The sequence below is a fragment of the Zophobas morio genome, unplaced genomic scaffold (assembly GCF_036711695.1).
Source record: "Zophobas morio isolate AGI-343-1 ecotype UQ-CSIRO unplaced genomic scaffold, CSIRO_AGI_Zmor_V1 ptg000228l, whole genome shotgun sequence".
In the NCBI taxonomy this organism is placed as follows: domain Eukaryota; kingdom Metazoa; phylum Arthropoda; class Insecta; order Coleoptera; family Tenebrionidae; genus Zophobas; species Zophobas morio.
The window spans coordinates 227800-240892 of NW_026972332.1; the positions used below are offsets into that span (position 1 = coordinate 227800).

The 13093-nt window shown below is 27.7% G+C and overlaps 2 protein-coding genes across 2 annotated transcripts; one reads left to right on the forward strand and one right to left on the reverse strand.

Annotated features, from left to right (window-relative positions):
* Positions 1-946: 946 nt before the first annotated feature.
* On the reverse strand, positions 947-6409 carry LOC135146441 (uncharacterized). Its single transcript, XM_064078598.1, has 7 exons — positions 6341-6409; positions 5556-5681; positions 5084-5429; positions 4211-4296; positions 3210-3340; positions 3005-3099; positions 947-1083 (listed from the first exon to the last, which is right to left on the reverse strand). The coding sequence occupies exons 1-7, from the start codon at positions 6407-6409 to the stop codon at positions 947-949; spliced, it is 990 nt and encodes a 329-aa protein (XP_063934668.1).
* Positions 6410-8492: 2083 nt separating this feature from the next.
* On the forward strand, positions 8493-11176 carry LOC135146458 (uncharacterized). The gene is made up of 8 exons (XM_064078609.1): positions 8493-9040; positions 9115-9198; positions 9260-9367; positions 9420-10555; positions 10607-10693; positions 10764-10856; positions 10911-11044; positions 11102-11176. The coding sequence occupies exons 1-8, from the start codon at positions 8578-8580 to the stop codon at positions 11136-11138; spliced, it is 2142 nt and encodes a 713-aa protein (XP_063934679.1). The 5' UTR covers positions 8493-8577; the 3' UTR covers positions 11139-11176.
* Positions 11177-13093: the final 1917 nt, after the last annotated feature.

Genomic DNA, 13093 nt, shown 5'->3' on the forward strand with positions numbered 1-13093 from the left:
ATAATAAACAATATAAATAACAATAGTTAATTATCCTTTGAAAAAAGAAAAAATATTAAAAAAAATTTTTTTAATAAAGTTTTATATATAAATAAAAAAAAGAAATAAAATTTATAATAAAAGTTTTTTCAATTATTAATAAATAAAAAAATTAATATAAAAATTATATACTAATAAAAAAAAAGTAAAATACAAAAGATAGCAATAGCCACTTCGCTTTTAAAGTTTTTCAAGTATAAAAAATATATTAAAGTTTTCAAGTAAAAAGATAATAAATTATGTTTTATAATATTTTTATAATAAAAAAATAAGAAGTCTTCAATTGTAATAAGTTTTTTATTATTATACAAAAAATAAAGAGCAGTTTTGCTTTAAAAGCTTTCGAGTATTAAAAAAAAAAGTAGAATATTTTTTTGAAATATTCAAGTGAATATAAAATTTATAATACAAAAAAATATAGAGCAGTCCTGCTTTCAAAGTACTTGAGTTTAAATATAATTTTTAATACCAAAAAATAAAAAGAGCGGTTTTGATATAAAAACTGTCGAGTATACACAAAATATATATTTTTATACATATTTCTAATAGAACAATATAAAACAGTTACTTTGCTTTAGTAGTTGTTAAATATTAGCAAATTTGCTTTTGAAGTCTTCGAATAAAAAAATAAAATTTTATTAAAATTTTTCAATACAAATAATAATAAAAAAAGCAATCTTTCTTATAAAGTTTTCAAGAATATATAAATAGAAATATATTTTTTATATGATTTATAATACAAAGAAAATATAAAGAGCCGAATTGCTTTTAAAGTCTTTAAATATAAAAAAAAATACTTTTTATAATGAAAATATTTTACTTTTAAAATCTTCAAGTATTGAAAAAAAAATTTTTTAGACAGTTTTTGATATAAAACAATATAAAAAAATTATTTTTATATAAACTTTTAAAGGAAAAAACAATATAAATTAACGACTTTGCTTTTGAAATCTTCAAGTACTGCACGAAGATGAAGAGCGCAACAAGTCGTGCTTATGATTTTTATTAATTCCTCGCTAAAGTTCATGCAAAATTCATTACTTTCTAAAAAAAATTTATAAAATTTATTCAAAAAATAAAATTTTTATGTGATCTACTATAAAAATTTATTAATGTACTTATAAGTATTATAAATTTATTCAAACTTTTCTCTAGAATATATAAATATTTATTAATTATTATTTAAAATATATTCATTTATATATTTTATTTATTTAAATATTAATAATAAGTAAAAAAATAGTATGAAAACTTTATAAAAATACATATTAATAGTAAATATTCATAAAATTCAATAGAACTCAGTAACTATTGTTTATTTATATATAAATGTGTTGAAAACTTTTAGTTATTATCATAAAAAAAGTAAATTTATTAAGAAAAACTTCAAAATTTATAAATCAATAATAATAAAAATAAAAATATACCAAAGTTTTAAAAAATAATATTTAATTTTTAAAAAAATTTAGTAGTAATAAAGCTATCTCTTTATTTTCTTTATAAAAATATAGTTTTTTTTAACTTAATAATTAATAATTAATAAAATATAATAAAAATCGTTATGAATTTAAAATATGAAAAAAAGTTTTATATATAAAAATAATATATAAATTATTATTTATAAAAATTTAAAGTATTTAATAAAAAATTATCTTAAAGTTTTAGAAAACTGAAAAAAAATATTATTTTCATGAAAATAATTTTTTGTAATAATTAAAAAAGTCATTTTCTTTTGTTTTTAAACGAGTCAACCAATTTTATTAAGTTTGCAATTATTAACAATTAATACTATTATAGTTATAATAATTTTATTTATCTGATAATAAAGAAAATAAAAATTTATAACGAAAATTTCAAAGGAAAAAAAAATTAAATATATTATTTTTTACTTTACAAATTAAAATTATTCAAAAAGTAATAAAAAATAATTATAATAAATAAAAGGTTTTGTTGGTTATTTTTTATTGTTAATATAAAAAATTGTAATAAAAAAAATAAGCAGATAATGATATTACTTATAATATTTACTATACAATTCACTAATATTTTAGTTATTACTAGTAAAAATAATACTGCAATTATTATTTTGCGTATAACTAAACCTGTATGATATTTTTTATTATGTGTAATTAACTTTTTTATATTTTTTTATATTTATTCTTTGTTAATTTGTATTGTTTTGGTTAAAAAAGTTTTTTATTTTTTAATATATAATTTATATAGAAAATATTATATTATTTAGTATTATATAATTAAAAAAAATTTCAAATAGTTTAGAGTCACAAGCAAATCATAAAAAGATTAAAAAATTTTTTAAATTTATATAAAAGTATGATTATTATAATTCTACAAATAAATTATTATAATATATTTATAAAGTTAAAAATAATAAAATAATTAAGAAAATTTTTATTATATTATAAAAGTTTCAAAAATTCTATAAACTAAAATGAATATTCACTTTATAATTTTTTCATAATAAAGAAAAACTTAAAAAAGTTTTAATAGCTAATTTAAAGTTTGTTTATATTTTTTACAATTATAAAATTTAAAAATCCTTAAAAATAATTATAATAATAATAAATATATAAAGTTGGTTATACCCTAACTTTTGTTATAATTAAAAGATAAAAAATATACTTTATAACTCTTCTATAATAAAAGGAAAATATAAAAAGGTTTTAACATTAGTTATTTATGAGTTTAATTATTTAATATTATCCATGAATATTTATATAAGTATAAAAAAATTTATTTCAACTTTTTTATATAAAAAATCTACAAATAAAAACTATTTATATAAACTAGAACTTCCATAATTATATATATGAAAAAAAATTTTATCAAAATATTTTTTACTAGTATTTTATTCTTTTTGAAATACTAATAAAACAATATAATTAACATTATGTAAATTTTTTTGAAAATTATTAATATATTAAGTGAAATAATAATAATAAGCGACCGTCACAATTAAACTCAAAAGTATCGTTTGTAAGAAGCTCTAGAGTATAAGAGGAAGTTTCTGCCGTTTCATTAATAAAGCAAACTTTAAGCAATCTATAAAATATTTGTAATATTTATAATAATTATAAAAATAGTATTAATAAAACTTATAATTTTTTTAATAGAAAAAACTCAAACTATCCGAAAAATAAGCAAAATTTTACTTTTCAATATCTTTTTTTCGTTCGTTGTCTTCACCAATGACTCTTATAGAGAACGGGACGGTGGTGGTGGCATATAAAAAGTGGCACAGACGATCCTTCAAAAGCTGGCAGGAGCGGCTCAGAAACTCAATCTACTAAAAAAATGAAGGATTATCAAAAAACACAAGAAAAGTTTATAAAAAGTATTAAAGTTTTAAAAAAAAACAGCAAACATAGAAGGTTCATTTTCTTATTTTAAAAGGCCGCAAAATTTTATACTTTATCTCTAATTAGCATCAGATTATACTTACATGCTTCAAACAGCCCTGTATTTCGGGGTTATTAAATTTCTAATTGCAAAAGTTTAGTTGCTACGTAGCGTCCACCTAGCGTAGACTGCCAATATACGTGATGTAGAACTCTACGATACAAAAGCTTAAAAGGCGTTCCTTCCCGGCTTACTAGCTGCATTTTAGTAGGTATGGCAGCAAAAAATGCGCCCCACATGTTTTACGCTAAAAATAGTATAACTGCATTTTTTTGTCTACTAGCAGCAATAATAATTATTAGGCTGATAATAGTCAGATATTAAACTCTTTGCAAAAATTTATTTATTAAGGTCATAGGAAGCAGTTTCCTTGTTAATGCACGTCCAATAAAGTTCACTGGTACAAAAAATACCTTGCGACAATTTTTATTACAATAATGGTACATTTTTTGCTACTGACCAGCATCAAATACACGTATACTGATACAAAATAGGTTAAAAAACGTTCTTACATAGTAAGCATACGGAAAGGAAATTAACATGTCCATTTGCAACATTTTAAACAGAAATTGGGCCCCCATTATTTACACAGAAGCAATAAAATCCACCAAGTTAGTAAATTGTACCAAATAAAAGTTAGCAGGCACTGCCGCTACTTTTACAAACTTTTCAGCAAATAAAAGCAATGATAAATAGTGCGCGTGCGCATTTTCTATATAATAAAATATAAAAACAAAAAAAAACAAGGTCTTACGTTTGTATAATACCACAAAGAAGCCTTTTCAAGAAGTGCGTGGCTTAAATCTTCAGAGCGGTTGTCAAAAAAAAGTGGCGTTAATTCTATAATAAACTAAATTACTAAAAAGTTTTTTTCAATCCACAGAATTTTAAAAAAGTGGCTCTATTTAAAAGTAAAGAACGCTAAAGTTCTTGGAAAAAGTTAACAATAAACCAAGAGAATAACTCAAGATTTCATATAATTAAAATATTTTTACAGATAAAGAAATCTTTAAATTAATTAGAAAAAACTAACTATTAATGAGATTATTATAGTAGCTACTTATTATATTTTATTTCAAAAGTTATTGATGACAATCTTTAAATATACATATAAAAAACGATTTATTTTATTTATAATGAGCATTTCGAGATACTCGATTGGGTTAACAAATACTGAGCCCTCAAATATATATTTTTTCTAAGTACTTTTTAGGATTTTAAAATATTATAATAAATTCAAAGTCTTATATCAACCTTGAGAACTTTTATTTTGTTATAAAAATATTTTATTTCACTATTAAATTTAAATCAAGAACCCTTCACGGTTGTTAAACTTCATATAACAGTAGGAATTTATAAGATTTCAATATTATGCATATATATAATTTTCGAATACATGTAGTATAAGAGTAAATACTCATTTACTATAATAATTAATAACTATCTGGACTAAAATTAGTAAAGGAATTAATTAAAAATAAGAATTGAACTAAAATTTAAATGGAAACAAAAAGAAGTTATCTTTCGTCTATTAAATTAATAAAATTAAAATAATTCAAATCTTAAATATTTAAAAGTAGGAAATTATAAAGTGTTGAAAGTCATAAAGCTACTAATGCAAGTCTACCTTCACAAAAGTTGTCCAGCTCAGAAGCAAAAAAGGGTAAAAAGTTGGAATGTTCATCTTGAGAATCGTAACAAAAAGCAATAATGTACCCGTTGCGGACTAAATCCCGCTTAAAAGGATTAGTAGAGTTAAGACTAGAAGTACCGTCTACAAGTTCAAGTTCATCGGATGCGTTGATGTTATTAATAGCACAAAAATAACACAGAAACGAAGAACAAAAGTTTCTGCAGGTTTTTTCATCTTCATTATGCTTTTCATTGCCATCAACTTCTACAAATTGACCTCTTCCGGATAAATGTGTTTGGTCCTTAGGAATAGTGGAGTTGAGATATTTGGTTAGAGTTTCCTAACAAAAGAATACTTATAATTAAAGATAACTGGTAAAGAGATTTTATTATAGTTGTAGAAAAAAAGTATAATTTCGTATATAAAAATCAGTGAAACTAATATAAAAGTTTAAAAGAGAGCGCACCTCCTCCGAAAAATTTGAATGAAGCACTTTTACAAAGAAGACATCCTCATTTTTCTGATTATCAGCGATAAAAAAGGAATCTAACTGATCTTTTGATTTTTCAGAGTCGAGTGATTCACTCAAACTCTATAAATATTGTGCAATTACTTCTTATTTATTAATTAGCACTCTCATGACCTCAGAAGAAAGCCTTTGCCAAGTCAAATTCTTCTTTTTAACCTTAACTAAAGCGTCGGAGTGTTCTTTTTCAGATGATTCCAAATTAAAGCTACTTGTAAAGTAAAATGATTTCGATACTATAATAAAAAGAAAAGGAAAAGCAAATCTTACGTAGCGCCTTTTAAACAAATGTACCTATAATTATGTTCGATAAAAGAGTAAAGATAGATAACGAAACCAATTTGTTCTTTATTTTCCTTCATTATAGAAAGAGAGGGTTAAAAAATAAGAAGGATATCAAAGTAGTTTTCTATAACAATAAGTAATCTTAAGCAACTCTGGCTCATTCCAAAATAAATAAAGAGTGTCATAAACTCTATAACCCTGTCCCGTGTTTGGTGTGGGTTACACAAACGAGACTTGCGATTTCTATTCTTGGAATCGTTATCTAAATGACTTTTTTTATGTTAAAAAAGTTGTACTTGCGCATAAAAAATACCGCGTTTACTTTCTTTACTATAAAATTCGTTAGGAAACAAAGCGTAAACTTCTGTATTCATCTTCCCTATTTACTCTAAAACTCCGATAGGATGCTTTTAAACTGTTTTCTTTGGTTATATACGCACGCCCATCGGCCGTTTGCCGTAGGCCTTAGACACGCTGGCGTGTAACGGTTGTAAACTATAGCAATTCATTAGTTACTTCAGTATAATCATCTTTACTTCTCTACTTTTGAGTTTGTTGGTCAGTTTTAATGATTGAATAACTGTTATTAACCATACTTGTTTTAAACTATTCTGTTTTTTGAGTTAAAACATTTTGTAGGCTTTGTGAAAAGTAAAGCGTTGTACATTCTTTGAATATCGCACCCTTGGATTTCTTATCATTAAAAAGGCTTATAACGGCATTAAGTAATTATTATATATTCCTAAACAATTAATAGTAGTGCCATTTGCAAGGTAGGACTCGGATATAGGCGAGATAATCAGGAAATTAGATTCTTTGCCAGCGGATAAAATAGGTAATCCTATAGCTGGAATATTGTTCGGTTTATTATAATAATCTTGCCTTTTATATTCTAAACGATTCGTTTAGTGTTGGGGCTAATAATATTAACTTTAATACGATTAAATTCTAATATTTGGATTAAAGTTTAAGCATACCTTTCAACATACCAATTATAAAGAGCCCTAAGGTTAGCTAACAATTGCCTGTCTGCGTTAAAAAGCTTTAAAAGGTGAAACCCTTAAATTCAGGTCAGTGCATTATAATTTATCCTCAAACTAGTGCCATATTCGCTTAATTCCACACATTTTCCACCGCCTTTATCGTATTATCCTGGCTGTCGACTTCCTTCAGCTGACCGAAGGTTTACAATTTCCAGAAGCTGTAGAACTGTAAAAACTTCGCAGAAAGAATATTAGCGCAATGCAATAAGAACAAATTTAGTTATAAATTTTTACTTTATATAACCCAGAAGGCCTCAAATCCTTTACTATAGCTTAAGAATAAAACCTCTAAAAGTAGTTAAACAAAATTGTAATAATCATTTTAATTATTTGTTTTTTTAAACATTTTTACGTATCGGTGAATCCTTGGTTATGTTATTGACCTTCTAAGATACCCACCGCTTCTTTTATATGTTAAGTACATGCTGTTAATACACTGATGTCTTGTATAAATTGCTCGATCATATAATTTATTAGAGCATCTTAAACTCGTTTACTTACTCATTTATCGTTATTGATAAGTAAAGATATTTACTGAAGGTAAAATTCTTTTTAATTCGAAAGCTCAATTGGTGTACTCGTTAAAAACTATGTATCATGGTAATTCTTAGAATAGCGTATAATTTTGATACATCACTCGGTTGTTTTAATTTAGCGATTATGGGTTAGTAGAACTATACATCATTTACAAACTTTTTTATATTTTGATGCTAGTCTTAAACAAAATTTTAGTAATAGATGAGTACCGATAAAAAAAAATTTATATTTAGAAGTCAGATAGTTAGATGATCTTTACTTAGTGTTTTATTATTTTATACTTCCAAAGCAGTTAGATGACCCAAATTATTTGTTCCTCTAAAAATTTTGGAATAATCTTAATCTTAACTTCCATGGGTTTTTGTAAGTAATGTGCGATGATAAACTTCATCGCTAAAAAAAAATTATATGATTAATGTTTACTAAGAACACGAGTTTAATGCTATGCTTTGTTATTTTAACAAATATAGTTACTTAAAGAGCGAACTTAAAAAAATTGTACAAGCTTTTTATATAAAAGTATTTCGAGAAAAATTATTTTTTTTTCATTAATTTTCATTTATTCAAGTGAAACAACTAACTGAGGGATTGGAACTTTAAGGAATCGAGCATCCAATAATAATTCCACTAAAAGTAAAAAAAAGTTTATCAAATATTAGTGGCTTAGAGCCCGTACAAACTTTTTTTAAAAAAAGTATTGATATTTTTTTATATCATTTAGTAATTATTCGTTTCCGTTATCTTTTAATTTTTGCATATATCACGTTGTTTTGTTGGTTTGGAGTTAAAATTTTTTGTTGCACTGCATCTCTGGCGCGTGATCTTTTGGGTTATTACGCTTTTTTGTTTAATTTGCGTTGATATATTGCTTTTCTTTATAAGATAATTTTTTTTGGAAATAATTCACTTTTATAGTGAAAGGTATACACGCTTATTTTATTTAATTGTAAATAGGTAAATTTACAGAAACGCACGATTTTACTATGACCGTTACCTGCCAACATTCATTTTTTGCTTGCCCGAGGCCTTGCTGCTCCGGTCAACTATTGCAGTGTTTAAATAATTCTTCTAAAACTTCAAACGTTTGTGAAAATGATATGGAACGTATCGTGTCAGAGACTTTGTCTTCTATATTGGCAAAAGGTCTGCTTTGTGGGTGTCGACAGCCTTGCACTTCTCAAACTTCGGGATTCGACCCACAACTTCTTATTACACAACTTACCTGTGCAGCAAAGAAGGCTATTGAATTTTTAACAACGTCTATGGGTTCTGTAGGAGCCGGTCTTATCAATTCTTGTAATTCTCAAAACTGTTCCCCTTGCAATACTGGAACATCTTGTTTGTCAACTACCCAATCATGCTGTGCTGCATCACACTCTTGTGATCTTTCAAGTACACTCTCCAAGTGCATTCAAAAATCTTTAACATCTGCACTTTTATCGGCTTCTGATCATGGATGTTACACTAATCACCCGCTTAATCTGGGCTACGACCACCTAATAAAGAGTGTTGTACAAGAAACTCTAAATTCTTTAAAGCCAGCTGGTTTGACTTCTTCGGGTTAAGTTCCTTTCAATTTTTTAATTTTGTCTTTTGTTTAGTTACAATGCTAACGTTGTTTATTGTTTCCAAAGTTTCTCAACCTTTGCCAAACCATCAGTGTTGCAATCATGGTCATTTCGCCTCGATCTGTTCGTGCGGTCCGAATTGCAAGTGTGGTGAGATTGGCAAATGCCAAGAGGTAAATTTTTTTATAATAAAATTTAATTTACTACTTAGGTAACGCGTCCTCCTGTTTCCGTCAGTGCAAAACTTCCAAAATTTGTAAATGCGGGTCATACCAGTGCCCCTGTTCCTCTCGATGCAAATGCAGTAGTGTTAAAAACGGTACTTTTCAAAAAAGGCTTACATTATTTTTTTATTTAAAATTTCTATATAGAAAATTGTAACTGTGGTTCGTCTTGTTGCTGCAATAGCAAATATAACAGTCGCCATATGAAAACGCAAGACGTCTATAAAGGCTGCCCTTCTTCATTACCTTCACAAGGCTCGCGCAATTGCTCAACTGGAAATAATTTGGATTCATATAACTTATCGGATTTGTGTAGAAACATCGCTACCGAAATATTAGCTAATCTCTCATCAGCCGCTAATAAACGAAGTGATTGTCAGTGCCGTGTTCATAATTTTCATTGCAGTTCTGGTTGTATCAGTCATAAATGTCGCTCTGCAAAAGGATTTTCTTGCCTAGATTCCTGTAAACCTTTAAAGCAGTGCGGCTGTTGCTCTAATAGAAGTACTCCTTCCTGCAATTCTAAGATAGCTACTTCCACTTGCTGTGATCTTCCTGCTGAAACTTCTTATAAATCTCAATGTAGTTCTCCTTCCGAGAATTATAAAAAGCAAATAATTGAAGCGGTTTGTAAAGCTCTTCAAGGTATGAACTTATCCTCCTTCTCCAATTGCGGTTCGTCTTGTAATCAGCGTAGAGTTGATTGTGTTACTGTTCCCATTTCTGAAGAGAATGAAAAGAATTCATTTTGCTCCAACGGTTTAGCCGAAAAAAAAAATCTGGAGCCTCGAAACGGATTGGTGCACAAACATACCAATAAACGATGTCCGGCTTGCCATAAAACACAGAAATCTGAAGTGGCGGCGTGCCCCACTCACGTCTGTCCTCCGGGCGAGTTGAATGGCGTTCTTAAGCATACAAATTTAAATGGCTTGCTTAAAAATGCTTTATGCGGCCTTTTAAATAGTACTGTGACAAGCCATGCATGCTGTATTTCTCCAAACAAGCGAACGAAGTGCTTTGAGACTACAGATTGTACACCACTGGATTCACCGTCTATTAAAAATATGAGCGTAAAGCAACTAAAAATTTCGCTAGCAAAATTAGGCGTAGTTTTTAACCACTGCCGCTCTAAAGATGAGTTAGCCCACTTGCTTAAATGCAAGCTTAATCAGCCGCAAGAAGAGAGTACCGCGGAAGTGAATTTACAAGTAGAACCAGCTTTACCTCTTGATGAAGCTTGCGAGGAACTTGAAGCATCGGCTCCAACGCTGGAAGATGAAGTTCATAAGTGCTTTTCTTTCGCATTTCCAAAACATTTACATGCTTTGTAGGATACTAGCGAGCGGAGTAGCAATGCTTTACCTATTCTACCCGCTGGAGAATTAAGTTCTGAGCAAACGCCTGCATCTTCACTTCCTGTATCCTTCGTTAATTTTAAAAAAAAAAAAAAAAAAAAAAACTTTTGTAGAATATTAATAAGCCTTTCAGGGAGTCACTATGGCCGGTGACGATGTAGCTCCATTGGATTCCAGCCCTTTATCTAAAAACACGTGTCTTGACTTTCCTATAGTCCCAACAACTGTAGTTATCATTATTTTTTTTTTACTTCTGCCCTAAAAAATGTTATATATTTAGCTTAAATGTTCTGCATGTAATCGCGTTTTTAATCCTGGTTCAGAAAAGCAGAAAGTAAAACTTTCATGCGGGCATTTTATACACGAAAAGTGCGCACGCACTTTCCCTACTAATATAAATTGTTCCTTATGCAGGTCCGTTTATATTTTAAATTTCTATAATATGAAATCTGAATAATTCTTAAAAAAAAGAAATACTGAGAAAACGCCGGAATTGGGGGTAGACTGATTCAGCTTGAAAGCACGGAAGTTATATTTGTCTTCTACACTCATAAAACAACTTTATCCCTTTTTAAATTTTTTTTTTTTCCTGATAACTTATGTCGTTTTCAAGTAATTCGCTATAAATTACTAGGCTTCAGAAAAATTCTTTGCACACTGCTCATCTAATGAACTCTGTAAGCAGCCTAAAGTGAAGCTTTTGTAGTAGTTTTATGTTATTTGGTGAATTTAAGATCGAAAGGTGGAATCTTTTTAGGGGTAGATTTTAATTTATAAAAATTTTTTTCTCGGATCCATGCCCCGATTTAAGGCGCTTAGATATTTTTGATTGACACATAAAACTTAGAAGTAAAAGTTATACTCGCTAACCGTAAGTGCCTTCGTTACATAGCTATAAACAGATATTAAACTTTTTCTAAAGAGGTAGAGGGTTTTGCAAGTAACATATGTAGATTCGGATTATTTTTTTTAAAAAGAAAAAAGTAATTAGGGGCGGTCTCGCTTGTTGCTTAATACTATTATATTGCTATAATAAAGTTATACATTTTATTTAAAAATGAGAAGACGCTCTAAAGCAACATCCCCCTCTATTGAAAGTTAGCTTTCAAGGAAAATAGAAATTCTTCTTAAAAAAATTATCTTTTCTTTTATTTGACGAGTCTGGACATTGTTAGCTTGTTTTATAAATTAAACTTTTACAAGACAGAATGCTTTCTTTTCGGTGATGTAAATTTTTATAAACGTCAGTTCAATATCATAAAGTGGGTTTTGAAAAAAAATTAGTGTGCATATAAAAAAGGGGGTTTTAGGTATAAATAAATAAACAAGTAATCTTATGCTGACACATAATAATGACAGGAAGACGTCTCTAATAAAATGTGTGCTATTTTAAACGTTCAACTGTAATAATTACACTACTAACTATGCAGTTTTGCTTTCATAAACTTATGTGCATATACACTTACAGGTCAACTCTTAGAGCCCGGAGTGGGGCTTTTCTGCGGTGCTAATTCTAGGAGCAGGCTTGCTTTTTGCAAGATATTAAAAGTGGATTAAAATGAAAGAAAAGTTCGAACTTAGTAAAGTTCTATTTACTACTAATAAGATAGAGCAGAAAAGTGTAAGGTGTAAGCTCTTAATGTGTTTATACAGTAATCTACTACGATCTACAGTCGTATATGGCATGTTAAACTTAAACAGATTAAAAGATACTTAAGGATGAAAGCTTTTTTGTATCTTTTTTTTTATCACACAAAAATAATACATACTTTTGTTATGTAAAAAAATTGGCAGTAATGTGAAATAGATTACTACTTTTAGGGGGGAGACCCAAAACATAGTAGTTGTGCTTATATTTTCTCGGCAGGCTTAAAATACAATTCTAAATAACATTTGTCCTAAAAGACGGGCAAGCTGTATTTCGACATAAAATATAGCCTCCTCTTTATCATTCGTAACACTTATTGTTATTTAGTTTGTGGGGAGCTAAATAGCACTAAAGTAGAAGCATTAGTATCTAAAACCTTTAGAATTTTTTAATCTCTTAGAACTATTAAGTTTATTGCAAAGTATTCACCCCCACCAATGACTTAGATGATAGAAGGACAACAACCTTTTAACCAGAAAAAAAAAATTTAGAAGTAGCTTTATACAATAATAAATAAAACGTTTCCTTAATGTTAATTAACGGATTCTTGTGGGCCTTATTAAAGCTTCCCATTTTTTATAACAAAACCGTGGGTGTTCGAAGGTATAAAAAAGTCTTGTAGGGCGATGCCTTAACGTTTTTACTACTTTTTTTCTAACAGACATCTTTAAAGACCCACAGTCTTCTAGGACAGCTTCAGCACCATGGCTCTAAAAGTTAAGCCATTGTTTCAAACGCTACTTCTCTAAAAATCATTGAGTTTTTTTCCTTCGATAAGTGCGTAATTTCAAAGAGTAGGCTTACCTAAATTACGT